The 24468-nt window shown below is 46.9% G+C and overlaps 2 protein-coding genes across 2 annotated transcripts in view; one reads left to right on the top strand and one right to left on the bottom strand.

The window, feature by feature from the left end:
• Positions 1–5623, bottom strand: part of stmn2b (stathmin 2b) — a 14622-nt gene extending 8999 nt beyond the window's left edge. Inside the window, exon 1 of the mRNA XM_064348157.1 lies at positions 5587–5623. Coding sequence (XP_064204227.1) covers positions 5587–5608 — 22 coding nt within the window. The 5' untranslated portion in view covers positions 5609–5623. The remainder of the gene's footprint in view (positions 1–5586) is intronic.
• si:dkeyp-120h9.1 (Y+L amino acid transporter 2-like) lies at positions 3494–24468 on the top strand. Its single transcript, XM_064348160.1, has 10 exons — positions 3494–3762; positions 7638–8190; positions 13146–13271; positions 16001–16042; positions 17924–18174; positions 19547–19650; positions 20469–20565; positions 21063–21212; positions 22104–22287; positions 22808–24468. The coding sequence occupies exons 2-10, from the start codon at positions 7755–7757 to the stop codon at positions 22900–22902; spliced, it is 1485 nt and encodes a 494-aa protein (XP_064204230.1). The 5' UTR covers positions 3494–3762; positions 7638–7754; the 3' UTR covers positions 22903–24468.

The raw sequence follows: 24468 nt of genomic DNA, 5'->3' as shown, positions 1-24468 counted from the left end.
GTACTGACTGTCACTCAGACACTAGCTACAAATAAATGTCATGCAGGTCTGGGCCTCATTCATGCTGAACACGCCAGAATTAGACTTCAAAAATGACAGAACAGTACTAAGTCTACCTTTCCTAGACTTGTACCAGTGCTTTAGGTCCATCATCTGTTGATGTTGTTGTTGACCTGAACACGAGGATGAGTCACACTAATACATCTGATTACTCTACATCATCCTAATGCATTAGTATTATTTTTACAGATGCATAAATGTATTTTACAGTGTGTCAAGTTTACAACCGCTTTGTTTAGCCTTTTTTTGTTCGGGAGTAAAGAACATAGCCACATTTGAACAAAATCATATTTTCAACGTACAAAAAATACCAAGTTACTCATACATACAAAGCACCTGTCTATATGTCATTGATTAAAACTAGCAACATCGAAGGCATACCATTAAAAGTATTAATATCAAAATGAGGCCAAGTTACAACAAACCATATTAGCTATCTTAGCTCACATAATTTATTAAACAAGCTCTATTTCAAAGCAATGCAACTCATTATTTCTTTAATTTTTTTACGTAACTTGACCCTGTGTTTTTTCATCGTACCAGCGAATGTGGTCACTCATTGTATTTCTGTAGGAAACCCTGAAAAGTGCCAAACTCTCAGTGCTGTATTTATTCATTTTTTAAAAAAAACGTAAAATAAAGTATGGGGCATGCCCTGCCATGCCATAACTTTGCGGATGGCATGCCTGCCATCCCAATAAATTTTATCTTGAAGGGATTGCGTTATTGAATTTAAACATCAGAAAATAAAAGTCAGAAAACACTTCGCATGTTCAGATCCACTGTCACATGTCACGTGAACTGGTCTTTACTCAGTTCACGTGACTCTTTGCACTGGCATGCATTCAAGACAATTAAAATAATATTTACTTTCTGTTGATGAAAATGACCAAGGGGTAGTAAATGCTCACCATAAGTGTCTGAAGTGAAGTGCCAACATAACACTTGGGAACTTGGGAACAAACAAAGATGAAGTACGGCAGAGTCACTGATTAACCATAATGGATGCATTTAGTAGCACTTAAACGTAACACATTCCCACTGACAACTCCAGTTCTTGAGGTTCACAGGCTGTGTTTGGTTTCATGTTTAACTCTTCCCTCAGTAGTTAAACTGAAATCATCCAATTTGGCCTTCTATGTACAAGTCAATTGTTGATTAAAGGGTAATGGTCACCCACAGGGTCTGAGGCCTTGATTTCTCAACAAGTGATGTACAGTTTCATCTTTATTCCATCTGTTCTGTCCACTGCATAAGAAACTACACATATTATAGAGACATGTGAATCTACATGGCCAACAGTTCATGCACAAGCTTGATTTTCAAAAAATCTTTCAGACCCAAAGGTATTGTGCTTACTGATCTCAGATGAGTGTAATAACCAGGCATGGGAAAACAGGAAATTCCATGTACAGGAAGCTACCTTGTTCTGTAAAATAAGTTGTTTTAGCTATCAGCTGTAGCTATCAGCATTGATCATTGGGCATTGATTAGTTCTGTTAGGACCCAGCTTCTTTCCGCGAAATCAAAGTCAGGACGATGCAGGAGCTCACCAAGGCAACAAAACACTTTACTGAAGAAAGTAAAAGTTTATTGTAATCACTGAAACACAGCACAAGTTTGCGGTACAGCAACCCTTCACACACTGGTCTTCTAGCCTGGTTTAAATACCCTCTGAGGCCTTGACTGGGTACACATGTCCATCCTATCTGCAAGGGCCTATCTCTTTGTTCCCTAATGACGTCTCCAAAGTTTTGTACACAAACAACCTATGCCATTAGTATTGCCTGATACCATATGGCGTCGCAATGTCCACTCAGAGAGGGCAGAGGTCTGTCCCCCCCCCCCCGCGCCTGACCTCTGAACAATACATTTACAACCCAGGCCCCAATGACCAGGCTTCACCCATTACACTTAATCAGAGATCAATACACACAGGCCTAACCACTTCCAGAGGAGGAAAAACCCTGAACCCACCAGTTCATGGGATCAGTTTTAACATTTCCAAGGTTTACTAATGATGCAATACAAGTTCTAAAGGTTGCAACGTTGTGCGGGGTGCTCACTGACTGGACCACCACATTTAACTCCAGTATCTGGCAGCTGTATGACTCATCCTGATACTCAGTTTCAGGTGGTTGCACTGGCAACTGCAAAGGAGATGTTGCTATGGCTACATTCATAATCCTGATGATGCGGCCCCATGGCCCCATGCTTCACCCAATAAACCTTTCCCAAAGAACTAAAGTTTGGTCATTTAACTGGAGGCATGGCATCTACAGGCAACCAACAGAGTGGCACAGCGGTTAGCACTGTTGCCTTGCAAAAAGGAAGTTCTGGGTTTGAGTCCTGGCCGACCGGACCTTCTCCGCGTGGAGTTTGCATGTTCTCCCTGTGTTTGTGTGGGTTTACTCTGGGTACTCTGATTTACTCCCACATTCCAAAGATATGTACGCTCCAGGGCTCACTTGCAAAATAGATGTCAATCTCAATGAGACTACCCTGGTCAAATAAAATTATACATACTTTTCCTCTAGAAAAACAAGGTGGATTGTCATTCATCAAAGCATATTTCTTGTAATTGATGAAAGACCTAAAGGGAACTTAAATTAGACTTTGGTGTTGCAGTCATGCCAAAACAATATAACAATCTGTGAAAGTTCTGGTCAGGTTTCGGCACCCAGAACAATTTTAACGTGGCAACACCACAATGATGTATACTGGTGAATAAGCACTGGAATAATAGCTTGAATGCTGCTGTTGCATAACTTTAAAGGAAAAGAAAATTAATCTACCTATAGGATTTGATGATAATAACGTGCTTACGTGTTTTGCTCTTATGAGCCAGCTTTCATAAAAGAAGGCAACAACAATAGAACTCTAAGTAAAGATTAACAGCATACAACAGTGTCGGCATATTAAGGTATATGTGTCACTTATTAAGCAGTGACACATAAACACAATTTTAAGGCAACAAGCCTACCTACCAAAACACATTATTACTGGACAGCTAAATATAGGGGGGAAAGGAGTTTCGTGTACAAACAGACGATTCTCCAACCTAGTAATAGGTTAGTCCGCTGTACTTCTTTCATGGAAAAATGCTTAAGGCTAGTTTTTGTATTGTCGGTCGTAAACTCTCACTTTACATCAGCCTTTCAGAGTTGACGCTTTGTTCCATGTCGCGAGGCTACCTTCAGGGTGCTTGACCACTTATAATGTAAAACGTGCAGAAGTTGTTAGAACTGAGTTAAGTGATTGTGTGTATATAAATAGCTACACACATGATGGAAACGTCAAACGACTGTCGAATACGAGTTTTGAACAATATGTAATCATCCAGTTGCGGCTTAATAGTTACTTGTTTTCTTATTGAACATTTTTATAAACGAACAATTCAGTAGCTTTTTAGCCATCATCCCTAAGATATTGTTTTATTCGCACGTGACAACAGCGTAGCTGTGTTTCAGACAGCGTTACCAAAGTTATTAGCAGCAAAACAGAATACAGAACACTGTCACAACCCAAAAAGATGATGACATGAAAACGAAGGTTGCACCGTTGATCCTGATTGGAGCTTATCCACCTCATCGATGTTCTGTGTGGTAACTGGCGAAATACACTTAGAGCGCGCGCTACCTTCGTTCACTGATTTGCCAGCATCAGAGGAAATAACACAGCTGCATAACGTTAACGTTAGAGGTAAGTGGTCGTTTAATTGACTTCAATGTTTTTTGAGCTTTCGACTTATGACTTATACGGTACTTAGATAGAAAAGCTGTGCTTTGGAATAAAGGAGTCATTTCGGTGCTTTTTTTTTTTTTTCTACAACGAATGTATAGGTAGTTAGCTATAGCCAGCCACTGAGGATGTAGCTATCATAGCTAACTGGTGCTAATGTTAGCTGCCGTGCTAACTGAAGAGATGCTGTCCAGAATGAACTTGATAACTAAAGTTAATTACAGCGATGTTGCGAGCTGTGTTAAAAACAGTTGTGCCAATATATAATAGAATTAAAATAACCGAACAAACTAGGTGGGTGTCACGAGGCTATGTGGAAAATAAAGCCGTTCGTTTAATAAATGTAGTCTAACGTGGTGAGTTGATGTCCGTGAGAACTCAACCCACCACGAGCGCCTAGTTGGTAGTTAAGGTTAGCTAGCTTTCTGTCTAATTTAAAACACAGAGTTAGGTCGAGCTAGAGTGGTGTTGACTTAAATGTCCGAGTCGCTGCCCGAATGTCTGTACGATTAACATTTTGTACTTTCGTTCAGAATCGTCCGTTTGTTGCTTGTCGTTTAACGTTAGCTAGATAGCACGTTGGCTAAATCGTCTGACAAAGGAAATCGGCTGCTCTGATATCGGGCCAACTAACTTAGTTTACAAGGAGTAACCACTTAACTCCTCTTGTAATAGTAAGATATTGTGCTAGACCGAATTAACTAACCCTAACATCTAGCCTACAGCTTGCTTTCTTAGCCGGTTGTAATTACTGGCACACAATCATCTACGAAAAGCATCATTGCGGAAGGCCATGCCGACAACTGCAGTGCGTTTTAATACCGGCGTGGTTAAGTAGCACATGGCGTCGATTTAATTCAGAGCTTACCAGAAAATACAATTTTAACATAGAAACGAGCAAATCAAACTCTCTATTAAATTATTTACGTGTTGATATTTATATTATTTACGCATTACAGTACATTATCGCATCTCCAGCGTTACAAATACTGTATACTGTGTAAATAACGTTAGTCTTTAGTAAAATGTAGTATGACTGAACGGCTGTTCATTTAATGTATGCCTGACTAGTTAAGTTAAAGGAAGAAAATATAGCAAGGTCCATAATGTTTGGGACAGCCATATTTTTTGGTTCTTGGTTTGGCTCTGTTCTCCCTAATTTTAGATTTGTAATCAAATTTACATTTCGTTAAATTGCAGATTCTCAGCTTTCGTTGAACGGTATTGTGATACATTTTGGTGTTACCGTGTGGAAATAACAGCACTTCATATACATAGCCCCCCATTTCAGGGCACCCTAATGTTTATGACAAACGGCTTCGCGGGTGTTTCTGATTAGTCAGGTGTGTTCACTTGCTTCTTTAGGGCAGGTATAAGAGAGCTTTCAATATCTAGTCTTGATTGTAGGCTTTTGGTTGCCTCTGGAGTCGGTTGGCGTTTGTCAATATAAGGACCGGAGTTGTCCCAATGAAAGTCAAGGAAGCCATTAAGAGGCTGAGAAATATGAAAATACAGTCAGAGACATAGGGCTGTTTTGCACTAGTTGGATCAAGCACACTTAAAGTATCAAAGTCTATAAAATGAGTTTTAAATGTAGGGATATTGTTGCGAGAATGTTATAAAACCGGTATGCTGTTCGGGAATTCGTTTCTTCGAGAATGTGGCTGTGATGTAAGCGCTACGTATGAAAAATGCCTCCCCGTTTGGCAGCTCGTACAGCGTACCTGTATAAGGTCTCACACTCGCATCTATCGACCGCAATAAGCCTTTTCCACATTGCCTGACCTGGAACGCGACACCCGTCCATTCTATCTGAACGGTTTCCTGGCTGCGAGTCACAGGACCCGGACATGCTGGGTCTTGTGGAAAAGGCGGCTGGCCATGGTGAAGTTCGCCTGTTTTAGCTGCGTTTTTAATCAACATTCAGTCCAGGAAGCGGTTTGTTGCACACGTGGCCTTCGTGCTTGAGGAAATGTGAACTGCACAACAGACAGGAGACATGCTCCGAGGAACGTTCCTTAAGAAGCCAATTGAAGGAAACGTCCCGTTGAAACATCATCACCTGGTCTTTCCTGTTCAAAGTAATGTAATCCCTGAACCCTGAGTGAAATTTTGGAAAACGCCTTCATGTATGTTTTTGACTTTTAGCCTGCAGCCATGCACTGTTGCAAAAAATTTGTAAAAAATTTGTTCATAGCCCTGGATATTTACTGAAGCAATTCAGGATAAGTACCTTAGCACCTAACAACAATAACAACGACAACAACAACTAGTTTGTGTAGCACCTTCCTGAATGCTAAGGCCACTTCACAGCATAACGATGCACATGCTTACAATGCGCTAATTAGTTAGGGTGTAGGAATGCATTCTTGTATGGTGCAAGCTTATTATTAGGCTCTGTGTACACATCAGTGTAAGGTTTTTATGGCTGTGCTCGGATTACAGTGAAGTGGGCCAAATCCGATTATTGTTTTTTTTTTTTTTGCCTACATGTGACACAGATCAGAATTTTTTTGGACCTTGTGCTGACAAACGCGAAGAACAGACAGACAAAGGCGATTGAAAACCTACAACGGAGACTAGAAGCTGAAAGCTCTCATGTACCTGCATTAAGGAAGCAATTGAACACACCTGACTAATCCAAAACACCTGTGAAACCATTTGTCCCAAAGCATTAGGTGCCCTGAAATTGGTGGGGGGGGGCTATGTTTAAAAAAAATAAATAAATAAAATAAGTGCATGAAAATATATTTTATACCAAAATGTATAAAAATGACCCTTTAATAAAAGCCGAGAATCTTCACATCACCCACTTCTTAATTGTTTGATTACAAACCTTAAATTCTGGAGTAGAGCCAATTCAAGAAAATAAATCTGTAAACTCTTTGATATTAGAGATATATATATATATATATATATTATTGTGTCTAATATCAGAGAGTTTACTGATTGTGCTTATCAACTAAGCAGCTGGGCGATTACAGCAGTGCAGTTTGTTGATTTTAAGACCAGAACTAGAGACGTCATATTTCAAATTCATTCGTCAGCCTATTTTTTTAACCTTCCCTTCCCCTTCCCCTTTTGTCTGGAGCGGAAGGGCATACGGAATGCGCACTCGCAGGTGCACACAAAGGCTCTGTGTTTCTCCTGCAAACAGCAGGCGCGGTAATCCAGGTCCGGAGCGGAGCGGCCGGTGCGCCCTCGGGCTAAGTCTCGCGGTCATGAGACCCCGGCTTCATTAGCATCGCCGTGCCTGGAGCTGTGGAATGGGGGCACCCGCGCTACTTAGCCCCTCGGCCTCCGCAGACGAAATGTCTGACCTAAGCTCGAGTGCACGGGGTCTGCGCGACGCAGCGCTGTGAACTTCACGCGCGCGTTACAGCGCGAGCGTTCTTACTCTGTTGTGCTCAAGCGATGTCCGCAGTCTGACCCGTGACACACCTTCACGTACTTTTGGAAGTGTTATTTCCTTAGAGAAAGAGAAGGAAAAAAAACATTGCTCCGATTCAGTTTTTGGGTTTGTATATAATGAAATAAAGTGTGCGAAATGGGGAACTTGCAGAAATCTTTAGCCTAAAGGGAAGGGCACTGCAGTGTGAAGAGGTATAATGGAGGCCTGATTGACGACAGCCTTTCTCTTTCACAGTGACCGTCCACACACAGTGGAATACCCTCATAATCCAAATGTCTGTGGGTTCCTTTGATAAAGTAGTAGTAATTCAGTTTGTTTTTGTTGAGTGTTGTATTTGCCATATTATTGATCTCTTGACTCAAATATGTGGTAAAGCGGCAGCGTGCGAAACGACTGCCCATGAAATGCTGTTTTTTTTTTGTAGGGATGCCGTTCATCAGCTGAGATTTACAGAGTCCAGTTAGAGGTCATCATCACGGGCTTGGAGTCCCTCCCAGCACCAGCACCAGCACCAGCACCAGCGCCCCGCCTGCAGAGAGCCATGGGGAGCGAGTCGGACACGGGCCCGTTGCGCCTGAAGCAGGAGATCTCCCTCCTGCACGGCGTCTGCCTCATCGTGGGCAACATGATCGGCTCGGGCATCTTCGTGGCGCCTAAGGGCGTCCTGGAGCACACGGGGTCCTTCGGCCTGTCCCTGGTGGTGTGGACCATCGGCGGCGTCTTCTCCGTCTTCGGCGCGCTCTGCTACGCCGAGCTGGGCACCACCATCCGCAAGTCGGGCGCCAGCTACGCCTACATCCTGGAGTCCTTCGGCGGCTTCCTGGCGTTCATCCGCCTGTGGACCTCGCTGCTGATCGTGGAGCCCGCCTGCCAGGCGGTCATCGCCATCACCTTCTCCACCTACCTGGTGCAGCCCTTCTACCCCACCTGCGCGGCCCCCTACGTCGCCGTGCGCCTCATAGCGGCCGTCATCATCGGTAAGCCCGCCCCGCTCTTTCGTTACGACTACGCTCTACGACCCCTCCCCCTCTCCCTCCCCACCACCCGGCCCGTAACTGACCTGATTCGTTTCAGAATGTCCAATTACAGCAGTGAGCCCATCCCAATAGTACAGCACCTCTTACCTCTTTCGGTTTACTTTAGCTGAACACGGCGCAGAGGAGTCCCATTACAGGTCCTTGTTCATGTATGGGGTTCCAGCCCCCCCCCCCCCCCACTGGGAAGCAGGGCAGTGATAACGGGGTTCTAAGCAAACTGCTTCAGTTTGTCAGGCCATTTCAGGAGCTACCTGAGGGGGGGGGGGTAATTTTGAGATAGGTCATGCAAATGGAAGTGGGAGTGCCGTTCAGTAGTTGACTCATACAACCTAGAAAAACACTTTTCCAGAGCAACTGCTTTGGATGGATCCTGCTGGATCCCTGCCGTTGGTCGGACTGTGCAAGATGGCTTGGACTCATTGTTTAGGTGGGCGGGGCAGTCATTTTCATTGGCTTATTTTTTTTTTTGCACTCCGTCGGAGGACAAACGTTTAGGAAACGTGAATCCCGAACGTGCCCCTGTTCCAGAGCTCTAACGGAGCCGGTTTGAGCCGCGGAGTGGGGACGGCTCTCTGGTTTCACACCCACGTTGGCAGGCCTTTGGGGGACAGCTGTGTATTTACACTTCGCGCACGCGAGCACGTGACCTCCATTCCCGCCTCGCCGCCGTGTCTGCGGGTGGCTTCGCAGGAAACTCTGCTCCGGCTTTCTTTCCCTCAGGGGAACAACCTTTTTTACATAAATCCTGAAAGAGCTCAGCTGAAGGTTGGCTCACGCTGAGACCAAAAGCAAACTAGAGCGTGAAAACGAACCTGACTGGAAATTTCCACCGCTACCTGCGCTAGCATTTGTTTTTTTGTTATCGGGACATACGATATTTATTGGACGGTGTTCTCTGAAGAATGCTGTAATTACATGATGATGCTCGCCTTTAAAGAACGGGTTGTTAATTTGTAGCACACTTAGAAAATCCCAGGTAACGCTTTGCCGAAACACCCGCATAGTCAATATTTGCTCTCTGGCCGGGGAGAGCGGGCCCCTGATCGGTTAAAGAGCCGAGCTTAATGCGAGTGACGCAGGGTTGCCAGGTGCGCCGGTCTCCGTCCCCGGACTGTCACCACGAAGCCGGGGCCGGGGGGTGTGACTCCGGAGGGTTTTCGTTTTTCCTCCTTTACTGCACAGCTGGAGCGTACCCTCCCCCTGCTGTCGTTACGCAGACGTCTGCGCTCGAGTGCTTTAAGCCACTGTAAATCAGCGCGCGTGTTCTCGCTCTGATCTCCAGGGGCTCTAATCGGCTGTGTGTTTATGGAGCTTTTCGGTAATCCAGGGAGCGCGCTTTCCCCCGTCTTCTCCTTGCTGCCAGCGGTCCGCGGGGCCGCCTTTTAAAGAATGCTCTGCGTGCTTTAATGCAGGGACGTCCCCGCCCTGGTTTATTGTCTTTCTGTCCGATCCGAGCACAGGAAGAATTCAGTCTCAGTTCCTAAAAAATAAAACGGCGCGGCAAACGTTGTCACCGCCGCGTTTCCCGCGGTTACCACAGCTGCAGAATGTCAGTCTGTGCCCCATGACCGGCGGCGAGGGACAGATGCGCGCACACAGCGAACACACAGACGTTTGTGCGAGGCGGCGCGTTCGGCAGCGGTGCGGTCTCAGCCAAGTTCTCCTTCCTATCAAGTGCCCGGCTTCACTCCCTGTTCATTTTCAGGACCTCGCCGAAATGAATGGCCTCAAAGCACAAACTAGCTTTGGAGGATGGGTCGATAAAAGAGCAAAAGCTAAAAAGTATGTGCTTCGATATCCGATGTATTTTCAACGTTTTATTGACTTACAAAAGAAAACAAGTTCTGGCAAAACGTTTTTTGTATTTTTTAACCACTAGCTGATGAGGATTCAGAGAAATAAACAGTAGAGAAATTACATTTTAAGGTGCTTTGTGTGTGTGTGTGTGTGTGTGTTTTTTTGCCTGAAGTGCATTATGTTTGTATCATGAATAATTCCCCACGTATTCCATAGGTTTTAGTCTTGATGGTAATTTATAGATGTTATTGATGACCTTTTTTTGGCACAGTATGTTAATCAGCCTACAAGATGGACTTCAATTCTGGATGTAATTTTGCTAATGATCCAGACAGAATTTGCAGCATAGAGGTAATTGAGCCACTTGGAACTAGTCATTATTCTGCAGTTAGAGTTGATGTATTATTGTACATTAACAAGGCCTCCTCTATGGCCAGAATCTTTTATTTTAGACGAGCAAATTTCAACAAGATGTGAGTAATATTGACTGGGTGCAGCTTCTTAACTGCAAGTCTGTGAATGAAAAGTGGGACAGGTTCAAAACTGTTATTCTTGAGGCCCAATGTAAATTTATTCCAAAGGTAAGGAAAGGTAAGTTGAAGAAGGGCCAGTCACTTTCACTTGCATCACATGTAAAACACTGGAATCTATCAGTAGCAACAAGTTGGAAGTGTTTTTTGAAAATAGCGGCACCCTAAGGGATAGCCAGCATGGTTTTCGCAAGGGAAGGTCATGCCTGACGAACCTCCTGGTATTCTTTGAAGATGCTACCAACTGTTTTGATTATAACAAGCCATTATGATGTTCTATACTTAAATTTCCAGAAGGCATTTGATAAGGTACCACATGAGAGACTTGTGAGGAAAATGAAGACTGTAGGAATTGGAGGATGTATTTTGAGTGGATTCAGAACTGGCTACAGGGTAGAACACAAAGAGTAGTAGTAAGGGGGATATTATCTGAGCAGGGAGCAGTCCCACAAGGACTGGTGCTGGGACCACTGCTCTTCCTCACTTATATCAATGACCTTGACAACGACTTTGAAAGTACATTAGTAAAATCTGCAGATGACACAAAACTGGGAGGCCCAGCTAATAGTTTGGAATCTACTAAAGTAGTCTAAGAAGATTTAATTAAAATTCAGAAGTGGGTGGAAACCTGGCAAATGAAATTTAATATAGCCAAATGTGAAGATTTGCTTGTGGGAATTAAAAACATTAGGCAGGATTACTTTATGGGTGGAACAAAATTGGAATGTGCTCAATATGAAAAGGTTTTGGGAGTAACGGTTTATCTAAGCCTTTCAGGTTCTAGGCACTGTTCTGTAGAAGAAGAAAAAAAAAGCCCAATTGGATGCTGGGATATATGGCCAGAAGTATTGAGTATAAATCCAAGGAAGTTATACAATACATTTGTTAGACCACACTTGGACTGTTGCTTGCAGTTCTGGGGACCGTACTACAAGAAAGATATAGAAGCTCTGGAAAAGGTTCAAAGAAGAACAACCAAATTGATTCCTGGTATGATAAGATAAAAGAGGAAAGACTTAAGATGCTTAATCTCTTCAAGCTTAGTAAAAGGAGACACATGGTGATTTGATTGAGGCTTTTAAATTTATAAACAATTTCATCAACAAAGTGAACTTCAAGAGATACTTCAGGTTCAGTTCTGTTAGTAGAATGAGGGGACATTCAGTAAATAAAATTCGCAAAAGGAAAATTTCGTACAAACAGGAAGAATTTTCTCACAGAGTAGGCAATGTATGGAGTAGCCTGTCAGGTCACGTAGTAAAGGCAGAAACTCTGGTGCTTTTCAGGACTAGGCTTAATATGGTGTTAGATACTGGTCTGTAGGTAATCAGAGCACCAATTTAGTCGAGAAAACGGCGGGCATCGTTGGGCTGAGTGGCCTGTTCTGGTCGTTTTGTTATTTTGTGTTATGCTTTGTTCCTTGTGCCCTTCAAATGCTGCCATCTTCCATATCTCTAGTGTGTGCCCTCTCAAAGTAAAAACAAAAATAGTCTTTTTATTTAAATCGCGGAATGAAGGGGCTAAGCCAATTCGTTTTGTTAAAATTTCCATCAGGCGAACGGCGGAGTGTTTTAATTTGTCTGATGTTTGGTTGTATTTCCCTGGGCAAGTGTTTCTGGACCAGCTTTCATGCGTTCTCTCTCCACCGCAAGTCATTTTGCGCTAGGGCGTGTGAAAGCAAGCGCCTGTGCTCACCGAGGCCCTTTGCATACGTTTAGCTCCCCGCGCTTTCCAGCCGCACTCGCAGGCAACGCGTCTGTATTTAAATCCTGAGAGAAGCCTCTGTTATTTCCCTCTGGAAGTGGATGTGCTCGTGTGTGTCACGTATGAATCCTTAACCGCGCCAAGGGGGTGAAAATTTAGGGAGAGGAAACTGAAACTAAGTTTTCTTATCACCTTCTGCCCCAAGGCTACTGTGTTTTCCAATAGTGGCCTTCTATGAGTTCTACACGTCTTTACCAGTAACGACCTTTCGGATAAGGGGAACTGTACTTAAATACATATTGCATTATAATATTTTTTGTAAGAATATGATCCTTCAGGACGAACTCTGTCCTCACACGCAGGTGGCACTGCGCTAAGCGCCCTGGGCTTATTGAACTGAACTTCCACGAGAGCCAAGGCCCGCGACGCCTGGGCTCGGCTAGCCGTCGATCGGCCGGCTCGTCGGTTTGCCTCCCTCCTTAATTCCATTTGGGTATTTTGTCGGAGACGGGAAGCCGGGTTTCATTACCCCAGCCCCCTCCGAACAGGCCCCCTCCAATTAGATCCAGCGGGCAGCTAAGCCGATCAGCGGCGCCCGGGCTGGCCGCCTCGGACCCGTCCGGCCGGAGCTCGGCAGGCCGAGGGAGCCGGGCGGACATGTCGCATTAGGCCCGGGCTTTGGGCCTGTCTTCGGTTCTGAGAGAACCGGTAAGACCTCGGGGGAGACGAGTGCGGGTACGAGGCGGACGAGCAGTTGAGCTTTTGTCTTTTTTTTTGTTTTTTCCCCAGTGGCGTTGTGTGATTAAAAACCTGGGCGGGTGAACTCTGTACTGACCCCCCGTCTCTCTCCACTCTGACCCCTAGGCCTCCTGACCAGTGTGAACTGCATGAAGGTGAAGTGGGGTGCCATCCTGCAGGTCGCTTCCACCATAGCCAAGGTCCTGGCGCTCATCGTCATCATCGTGGCCGGCCTGGTGCTGCTGATACAAGGTGGGCTGCTGTGTGTGTGTGTGCGCGTGTGTGTGTGTGTGCACGTGTGTATGCGTGCGTGCGTGCGTGCGTGCGTGCGTGCCCACACACACACACACATACAGGCTTTAAGTACATTGTACACTCTTATCTGTGGAATGCCAATTTTCCTTAGTCCTTATTGTGATTTTTAAAATATTATTTTATATTATTCTATAGACTCGTTTCTTGTTAGTAAAGGATGCATGTGCAAGCCAGGTGCACCTTTGTAGGCTATTACAATGCAGCAGACTCGATCATCAACGGTTTACTAACTGCATCTACTTGTGTTTCTGAATCTTTTGCTTCACTTTCATCTTTGTAAAGCTATAGGAACACACAACAAAGGTGGAGCAGCGATAATTTCAGTAAATTGTCTGTGGGAAATGGTGTTAGCTTAATGCTTAAAGCCTATCACTAGCCATGTAGCCTACTTTTTTGTTTGGCCAGAACAGAAAAGGCATCAGCACCACAAGCCCTTTCTTCCGTTGTCTAACGGTTAAGTTTCTTATCAGTCTTATTTCTCTTATCCACGTGTCACACTAATGGAAACGTGCCTTTTCGGGAAGTACGTTGGTTAACTCTCAGCTGGTGAGTTTGCCTTCTTTATATTACACAGAGTGGAAAATTAATATTGGCAATCTAGCAGTTAGCAAACATTCGCGAACTAATGTTCATGTGAGGTGCATCCACGACATTGGCTACGTTTGTGTGCTAACTGATTGGTTCAGGCCTTTTCTCCTCTGGAAGTAGTTACGCCATACACTATCAGGCAACAAACACAGGGTATTAAGGGCAGCTCCAAATGCACTTCAGCTCCTCTACACTTGCTAAATCGCTAGCATTAGTTTTCAAACGACGACTGAAGACCCACCTCTTCAGGCTGCACCTCTCCCCATCCCTCCCTTCCCCCCTGTAAATGACTAAACTTAGGGTTGTAACTAGGCAGCTGTTTCATAGGTGACTTAGTTGATGCGCCTGTCTTAACGACTAATTGTATTTTTATTTATTTTTATTTTTCCATAGATTGCGTTGTTGCCGTTCTCGTTGTTAGTGTTAATCAGTTTAACCACCAGGGTCCAAGTTGAACTATGCGGTTGTTCCCTGTACTTGGACCGGTACTTCTCTCTAGGGTTTTCGTCATACTTGTTCCTGGTTATGGTTATACACTTTGTTGTACGTCGCTCTGGATAAGAGCGTCTGCCAAACGCCTGTAATGTAATGTAATGTAGTCCACCTATTCACAATACAATTAGATAACACTAGGAACGTGCAGTGCCACATGTACTGACCAAACCGCAGATACTCAACATGCCCGTAAGTATGTGGACACACCCACTTTCTAATTGTTGGGCTCTGCTACTTCAGCCGCACCCGTTGCTAACGGGTTACGTAAAATCAAGCATACCGCCACGCGATCTCCATTGACAAACATTGGCAGTAGAGTGGGTCGTTCTGAAGAGCTCAGTGACTTTCAGCGTGGCAAAGTCATCGGAATGGCTCCTTTCCCAAATTTCTGCCCTGCTAGAGCTGCCCCAGTCAACTGTTAGTGCTGTTATTGTGAAGTGGAAACGTGTAGGAGCATCAGCTGCTCAGCCACGATGTGGCAGGTGACACAATCTCACAGAATGGTACCGTGTAGTGTGTAAAAATGTCCTCAGTTTAACCACTCACTACCGAGTCCCAGACTGCCTCTGGAAGCAATGTTAGCACAAGACCTTTTTGTCAGAAGCTTTATGAAATGGGTTTCCATGGCCGAGCAGCCGCACACAAGCCTAAGATCACCAAGCGTAATGCCAGAGCGTCAGCTGGAGTGGTGCAAAGCACAAAGCCAGTGGACTGTGGAGCAGTGGAAACGCGGTGTGCTGACTCACACTTCACTATCTGCCAGTCTGACTGACGAATCTGGGTTTGGAAAACACGAGGAGAGCAGCACCTGCCCAAATGCTGTTTTTTTATGGTTTTGGCTTGTCCCCTTAGTTCCAGTGAAGGGAAATCTGAATTAACGTTGCTGAGAAACCTGTCCTTCTGAGCTGTGAGCAGAATTGTATCCAAATCTAGTTTATTTTAAAACAAGTACGGACATATACTTCTCTCATTCACGAAATATAATGACCTCTGGCAGTCTCTGTTTTAAAGGCAGATGCGTCCTCTGTTAAAAGGGCCTGTCTCTCTCTGTGTGTGTCTGCATGTGTCAGGTTTTGCCTTTGATTAGAAGGAACACATTGCAATACTGTGACTGAAACGCGAATGATGCAACGCAAGAATGACAGGAACTGAAACGGTCTGATGCAATCTGAATGCCAAATGTCCTCAGCTGGTGAAGTCCCTGCTATAGCAGTAACCTGACCGACCAGTCATCCTGTAAGAAGCTTTCCGACACCACGCCCATACATTTTTTTCCAAATGATTTTTTTTTACGAGAGAACTGCCTGTCCTCCCCTGCTTTTTAATGACCTGCTACGATCATGCACGCACGATCGCAACTCCACTGTAAATGTCCCGAAGGAATTTTGTTTCAAATTAAATAAAAGTTTGATGAATCTTAAAAGTGAATCGAGTGTAAAAAAAAAAAAAAAGCCCCAAATGCATGTGCTGCTTGATGACCAGGCATGAAAATCAGGAAAAATAAAAGGGAGAAATCCAAAAACAACAAAAACTTCTTTTTTTTTTTTTGCCGCCGCGCTGAGTGTCTCTCCCTTCCCTCGTAGGAAAGACGGGGAACTTCGAGGACTCCTTCAACACAGGCTCCAGCACTACGACACCACATCACGGGGCGCACACGAGCCTGCTCCGGTGAGTCACGGCTGCACACACACACCGTACTCAGTGAGTCTAGGGGCACACCACCACCTGTCCTAGGTGAGTCAGGTGCACACACACACCTGTCCTAGGTGAGTCGGGGTGCACACACACACCTGTCCTAGGTGAGTCAGGTGCACACACACCTGTCCTAGGTGAGTCAGGGTGCACACACACCTGTCCTAGGTGAGTACACCGTGACACACACACCTGTCCTAGGTGAGTCAGGGTGCACACACACCTGTCCTAGGTGAGTCAGGTGCACACAACCTGCCTAGGTGAGTCAGGGTGCACACACACCTGTCCTAGGTGAGTCAGGTGCACACACAACCTGTCCTAGGTGAGTCAGGGTGCACACACACACCTGTCCTAGGTGAGTCAGGGTGCACACACACACCTGTCCTAGGTGAGTCAGGGTGCACACACACACCTGTCCTAGGTGAGTCAGGGTGCACACACACACCTGTCCTAGGTGAGTCAGGGTGCACACACACACCTGTCCTAGGTGAGTCGGTGCACACACACACCTGTCCTAGGTGAGTCAGGGTGGACACACACCTGTCCTAGGTGAGACAACCTGACGAAGCCTGTGAGCGTGACCTTCTCTTTGTTTTCCAAATCGCTTTGCCTTGAATGATTCGAAGAGTGCAGGTTTGCAGGGTGGGGTGGGGGTGAGAACAACTGTCCCTAAAAAGTATGTGTAGAGCCTCGTGTGACCTGTTTTATTCCGTGAGACATTTAACACTGCATTTTTGCATGATTTGAAAATGACTCGTTGTCAGTTGAGACTTAATACCAGGAAAAGGATTAACTGTCTTATCAACCCGGTCCGGCAACTTAATTTGGCCAATTACGGCATCACGCTGAACGTGCGACTGTGACAGAACGCTCCAGCATCCCACTCAGGGTATGTGATCACGTGATGTCATGATGACCTTGCATGTTTGCACAACATGGCTTTGGCAAATACTGTTCCGAGAAGCTCCGTCTGTGCTCTGTGCTGACGTCTAACTACCAACCAGAATAATCTGCGATGTTCATCTTCAACATGTTCTCCCATTCAGACTGCATCTTGGTGGCTCTTCCATAATTTTTGAATGTTTTATGGCTGTTATCTGCATGTAATTATGATTGGCATTATACTTCTACTAATTTTGCATAGGTTACATTTAGTGTTTCAGTGATGTTGCTTATACACTCCTAGCATAGGAATGCTGTTAGCCTCTTCACGATCAACATTGTAAAAAAAAAAAAAAAAAAAAAGAAAGAAAAAAGGCGGCCAAAATAATTGGATCACCTTGTGTTTCTGAGAAATCTTTTCCACAAGCATTGTGCTAAAGGAGACTGCCTAGCTGAAACAGAAGTTGCGACAGCGCTGCCTGCCTCGTTCCCTAGGTGGCGCTGTGGTTATTATAGAGTAATGGTTCCATTGCTGTGGGCTTCGTTGGCTGAAGAACATGATCGGCTAATAAGTAGAATCAGGTGTCATTGTACTGTGGGCCAAAACAAAAAAACCTGCACCCTCTGCACTTTTCGGATTACATTTTACACCCCTGACCTACACCGTCGAAACATGATCTAACTTCAGCTTCTTGTTACAAGGCGTAATCTTCCCCGGCAATCTAACCGTGGGAGATTAACCGTCTATTTGTGTTTTATCGCAGTACTTCAGCGATTTCTGTGAAGTATTTCAATTGCGTTTGTGCCCTTCTGAAGCACCATTCAGCACAGGAACGTGCAGAACGGGTGGGACCTAAAAGTGTCCTATATATTTTATTGCAGCGTAATGAGCATTCAAATTTTGCAGTGAACAGTGAAATCCCATTGAATGTGTTATTCTTTGGAATACGATATTTGCGTTTTACTTTACTGGCCCGTGCGGCTGCCCCCCGGTTCCTGCTTGTGTTGGGCGCCGACGGGTTCGCTCACGCGGCGCCTCTCTCGCCCCCCCCCCGACAGGAACCTCCCGCTGTCCATAGCCATATCCATGCCCATCGTCACGGTGATATACGTCCTGACCAACGTGGCCTACTACACGGTGCTGGACGCCGACGCGGTGCTGAACAGCGAGGCCGTGGCTGTGGTGAGTGAGGCGGGCCTCGCTCTGCGGCGTTCGCTCACGCTGCAGCTGGGGGGTCGGGGGGGGGGGTCGAGGGACAGAAACTCCCATGTCACGCTGTTTCTGCAGGCCTGGCGCAGTAAGAGCGCGTCAGGGCGTTGGTGTTTGAAAAATAAAAGTTGGCTTATGCGCCACAATGGAAAGTGGGCATGTTTCGATGCTGATAGGGGCTTTAAAGGGAGCCGTTTAAGGGAGTGATTATTATTGTGTGTTTGCGTTAAAGCAGCATGTGAAAAAAAGATGAAAAAAATGAGTAAGCATTAGCGATTCCCAAGCTGCACACAGTGTCCTCGGAAAATAGTTTGTCTGAAGTGAAACGGCTCTATGGAGTGTAAAATATGTACAGCACGTCCCTTAAATGCAGACACTTGTCTGCAGGGTACTAAAGACCTGGTTGTTCAGTCGAGATGCCATTGGAGAAATGTGGCTCAAGATAGCAACCGTCATCTTACAGAAAGACATTTTAGATGTAAACCTTTTGCTTTTTACAGCGTTCAAAGATGCAGCTAAATGAAAATAATACTAATGCCATTAACCTCATTTGAATGGTGTGCGTTTGACCTCTATCCCAGACACTCACACACGCAGACACTCAGACGCACATACACACACACACACCTGCAGTCCCACACACACACACACACACACACACACACCTCTGCAGTCCCACCACACACACACACACCACCTGCAGTCCCACACACACCACCACACACATACACACACACACCTGCAGTCCCACCAACCACACACAACACCTGCAGTCCCACACACACACCACACACACACACACACACACCTGCATCCCACACACACACACGCCTGCAGTCCCACACCACACACACACACACACACCACACACCTGCAGTCCCACACACACACACACACCTGCAGTCCACACACACACACGCCTGCAGTCCCACACACACACACACACACACACACACACACACACACACACCTGCAGTCCCACACACACACACACACACACCTGCAGTCCCACACACACACACACACACACACACCTGCAGTCCCACAGGCACAGCCCGGCTCAGTCTCACGCTAGACGCAGCGGTGCAGAAGCGCACACGGAGGGCTGCACACGCTCACCAGTTTGAGCCGGAGGCTGCGCGTCTGCTCTTAATGGGGGGCGTCTGTTCGCTCGGAGCGGAATCGAATTACGGCGCTTTGATCTCGCGCTCTGACGGATGGCTGTGACCTACCAGATGGCGGCTAACCGCATTAGCGGCTATCTGGCGCGCCGCAGCCAGCCGTGTGTCGTCCGGAGCGCGTCGTGCCCGGAGCGTTACAGTGCCGCTGTCTCCCCCCCCCGCAGACCTTCGCCGACAGCGTGCTGGGATACGGCCGCTGGCTCATCCCCCTGTCGGTGGCCATTTCCTGCTACGGAGGCCTCAACTCGTCCATCATCGCCGCGTCCAGGTGAGAGAGCGCCGGAACCGCGGGCCGCGCGAGGGGAGCGCCGGCGTGCGCGAGCGCCTGACTGCAAGCCGTCTGAATTTAACCTCGTTAGATTACCGGCCTCTGCAGGATTAATTACTTCCCCGAATGCCCGGTCACTGTCTAATTGTTTTCCGAGTAGATTTCATGTCGTCTGCCTAACAAGGTTAAGTCGACGGCCTCAGTCACCCAGTGCAATTTGTCTTTGTCTTAAAATGGCCGATTGGAATCGGGCGTCGTGGTCAATTGGGAAAGGGAGCTTGCCGCCAGCACTGGCAGGATCCACAATGCCGTCGGGTCAGGCCTTGGGCTGTGTTATTAGGCAGTTATGACTGGAAGTGGTGCCGTGGGAGGATGCAGATGGCTTTGTCCTGTCAGGTGTAGGGTGGGGGTTAAGCTGACCTGGGTTCCTGAGGTTGAGGACAAAGGAAATTCTCAGCATTATTTTATTGTTGTCAAATGTAAAGTGATTTGGACCACAGTGGACAGGTGAGACTTAATGCCATTTCTCTTGTGCAGCGTAGGTTGGGTTTCTGGGTGCACGTCGCGACGCCCTGGAAGTGCGTTGGCCGCGTCTGTTAGCGCCAGAGCGGCGGGACTGAGGTGGCGGTGTTTCCCACCGTCACCCTCACGCTTCAGATTTGCCTAGGGAAATGAACCTCAACGCTCCCCCGGGGACGCCTGTTACTGAAAAGAAGCAGGCCGCCATTTTAGAGCCAGCTCTGGCGTGGCGCTCTCCTGCTTCAGCTGTGAACTGTGGCTGACGTGTGGACCCTTCTTACCCCTCTCCCCTTGCCTAGATTGTTCTTCGTGGGCTCCCGGGAAGGGCACCTACCCAACCTCCTCTGCATGATCCACGTCAAGCGCTACACCCCCATCCCGGCCCTTATCTTCAATGTGAGTACGCTGGACAATTATGACCTCATAGTGTTTATTCCAACGGCCTGCTCTGGTGCAGCACTACTCAAAACCAAAGATTCACATCTCGAAGAGGGCAAGCACCACAGTCCACTGTTTTCGGTGCCAGCATATTGCAGGGAAGGGCGATACTCTTTTAAGTCTTTGGAATGGTTCATTAGCGGTGAGGCCCCCAGGCCTCGGTTCGGTCAAACAGCGCATGTGAGCTGGTAAGTCCAGGATAGGTTGGACCGAACCGACCGTGGTTCCTCTACGGTCCATCGGAATCTAAAAGAAACCTGGATTTTTCAAGGGTTGTCATTTATCATTGACGGCATACTGTTTCACCCTGGTTAAAGAGTAATGACCTTTTAATAACCTTTATAAAACCTTTAAACGTTTACGTGAACTCTGGTCGCGTAATGAATCTCTCCTGTATGTGGCCTTTTCTTCCCCCTCTCCTCCCTCTCTCCTCCCCCCATCGCTGCCTGCTGCAGGGAGGCATGTCTCTGATATTCCTGTGCGTGAAGGACGTGTTCCAGCTCATCAACTACTTCAGCTTCAACTACTGGCTGTTCATTGGCCTGTCCATAGCCAGCCAGATCTACCTGCGCATCAAACGGCCCGAAATGCACCGTCCGGTCAAGGTATGAGCACCAGTGGTGCTGCTGCTGCTGCAGCTGCCATCGCTTCTGTGGAGCCTGGGCCCAAAGAGACTTTAACATTATAAAGAATAAGAGTTTTTGGAATGTTTTTTTTTTTTAATTCAAAATTCTAAAGCGGTATTCTAGAACTCCATTGCTTTCAGTTACCAGTGGTGATTGTTACATCAGCATTAGAATGTTCCATATTTGCGATCTTGCACCTTAAACGGTTCGCAAAAGGGTAAGCTGTTAGGTCAGAGAGCCCTGTGTTGACTTAGAGAGTAAGTCAACACAGAGCAGAGCACTGCGGTTGCTGTGGCACGTTCCCCGTGAGTTGAAATTTTCAACTAGGTTGCACTGCTGGGCACATCTAAATCAGTGATGTCAGAGCAGGTGTCTTTCCATTGGCACCTGAGGCAAAATACCTGTAATGACATCACTGGATATGATGTGACCAGCAGGGCAGTCAGGTTGCAAATTTCATCCCATAGAGGGTGCTGTAACAGCAGTTTTCTGCCGTCCTGACCTACTCTTTAAGACACACAAATCGGCTACTCACCCCTGGACCTGGACAGGACCTGCGGGATTTTTTCCCAGCTGGTCTGGTCAGCTGGTCAAGGTCACTTTTCCCCAGTTTAGCTTGGAATGACTGTACAGCCCTCCATGGCATTACTGTTTCAGTTCTCTGTCACATGACGGATAACATTTGACTGGGGTTTGCAACATTTTGCTTTTTGTACAATAGAGAAAATATGTGTGTTCAATATATTTCTGAGAGGAAATTCCTGAGTTCTTTTGTGAGATAAGTTGCAGTGTTGCCCACGTGCTGGTGTTAAAACAAAACCTCCCCTCCTCTCTCCCTATCTCTCCCTCCCTCCCTATCTCTCCTCCCAGCTGAGTCTGTTTTTCCCGATAGTGTACTGCCTGTGCAGCGTGTTCCTGGTGGTGGTTCCGCTCTTCAGCGACACCATAAACTCCCTGGTGGGGATCGGCGTGGCGCTCTCCGGGGCCCCCGTCTATTTCCTCTGCGTGTACATGTCCCCCAGCTCCCGCCCCGCCTTCTTAGGGGAGATGCTCGGTAAGGACCCGGCACGGCCCGGCGGCCCGCGATCAACCTGCGAACCTCCTGCGCCGGCTGCGTCAGCCTCGTCAGCCATGTTAGCTGCGTTAGCCGCGAAAGCTTTGTCAGCTACTTTAGCGGCATTACCTGCTTTAGCCACGTTAGCTACTTTAGCTGTGTTACCTGCTTTAGCCACGTTAGCTACTTTAGCTGTGTTACCTGCTTTAGCCACGTTAGCTACTTTAGCTGTGTTACCTGCTTTAGCCACGTTAGCTACTTTAGCTGTGTTACCTGCTTTAGCCACGTTAGCTACTTTAGCTGTGTTACCTGCTTTAGCCACGTTAGCTACTTTAGCTGTGTTACCTGCTTTAGCCACTTTAGCTACTTTAGCTGTGTTACCTGCTTTAGCTGTGTTAGCTGTGCAGCCCTTCGCTGGTGTGCTGCAGATGAGGCTGCTGCAATAAGATGACCCAAAGCCAAGATTAGTCATTATAATTGATAAGTGTGCTTCTCACCCTGGTCTGTGTCCCGTCTGCAGACTTCATCTCCCTCAGCACCCAGAAGCTGTGCCTTTGCTGTGTGGCCGACCCAGCGCTGGACCTGGACAACCTGCCGGAGGACAAGCAAGCGTGAGGGGAGGGGGCGGGGCCAGGGACGGGACCTGGGGCGCCCCCGCACGCGCGGCACGCTGAGCCGCACGCGCTTCGCTACGCTTTTATTTATTTGACTTGATTTTAGACTGTTTTCCTACAGCAGGCCCTACGCTGCCTAGGCCTGCGGGGGGAGAATATCTGGATTTAAACTAGTGCGGTTGGCAGGCTCCTCTCGGCCCTGCGGCATTTTGGAACTCATTCCTCTTCGGGGGCGGGGCCCAGCCGTTCCTGGCCCCTCCCACGACAGAAGAGCGGGACCGGCCTCAGTGTGCTCCTCCTCTGCGATTCCTAAAGAGCGGCTCACACGGACTGCGGCTCATTATTTAACGTAGTTATGAAATTGGCGTCGAAGGCCGACCAGCTATGTTTTAGTATAAAAAATACTATATATTTTAGCGTTGTTTAGAGTTAGAATTGGACAGTGTGTGTTCTTTCGTACACTGCTGTACGGGCAAAACCCAGCGGGGCCCTCGGGAGGCGCGCGGCTCCGGCGGGCCGTGGCTCCGGGCGCCGTCGCCGGGAGCGGCGCGTTGGAGCTGCGTCAGACCTGCCGAGGGCCCCTCCTCCCCGAGCCCCAGGTCCGTGTGTGCCTGTGACGCAGCACGGAGCTCCGCTCGCAGCGCAGTGACCAGAAACATGGAGCAACTAAGAGCGGTCCAGCCCAACAAAAGAAGCGGTTTCAGCCCGGTGCCACACAGGATCGACCCCGGGTCCTATGCTCAGGTTCCCGTGCAGTTCATTCAGTAGGATAACAGCTGTTTGTGGTCCTTACTGCCGTCTTAAGCAGGTGTTTTTATGGATGTACACGGATGGTGACTGTCAGTCTAGTGAACCCTGTGACATCATAGTGACCTCTCTTAAAGGGAACCTCAACTGGAAAAGAATGGGTGTTTTTGCTATCCAGGGGTGTGGATTGGTTTATTTGTTTTAAGTGAAGGCATATGGTAATGCAGATCGACTTGAAACCACACCCCTTCAACTCAAAAACAGTCAATGCCCCCCCCTGAAAGGGGACTCTCAGGGAGCAGTGAGCCCCACAGTGCACTGCTCTGCTGTGTTTGTAAAAAAAAAAAAAAAAAGAACTTAGATATTTAAAATGCAAACGACAAAAAAGTAAGGAATTTTGAAATGAAAACCTATTGAGAGATTTTCTTAATTTAAGAAACATTTTTCCCTCTCTGTTTCCAGTTGAAGTTCCCTTTAAGGAGCAACAAGACCAAATGAATGAAAGACAACTAGGGTTTCAGTTGGCTTTAAATTAGTAGCTTGCTTTTCCTGTTTTGCATGTCCCATGTGACACTGCTTCATGAATGGGAAACGGACTATTTGTCATATGGGGGTGTTTTGTTAAAATATGTTGTGGTTAATGAGGTGACCAGGTCCAAATGTTGAAGGAAAATGTTTCCTTGTATTGCGGTAGCCTTGCTGACCAAACCGAATCACATGCCTGACCGTTGCTAGTTACTCGCACACACGCACAGCTGGAAGGAACGTGACAGTCGGGCTGATATCTTGGACCATCAATCGCTCTTTATTTATTTAATTT

The sequence above is a fragment of the Anguilla rostrata genome, chromosome 8 (assembly GCF_018555375.3).
Source record: "Anguilla rostrata isolate EN2019 chromosome 8, ASM1855537v3, whole genome shotgun sequence".
Lineage (NCBI taxonomy): Eukaryota > Metazoa > Chordata > Actinopteri > Anguilliformes > Anguillidae > Anguilla > Anguilla rostrata.
This window is presented reverse-complemented; position numbering and strand designations above follow the sequence as displayed.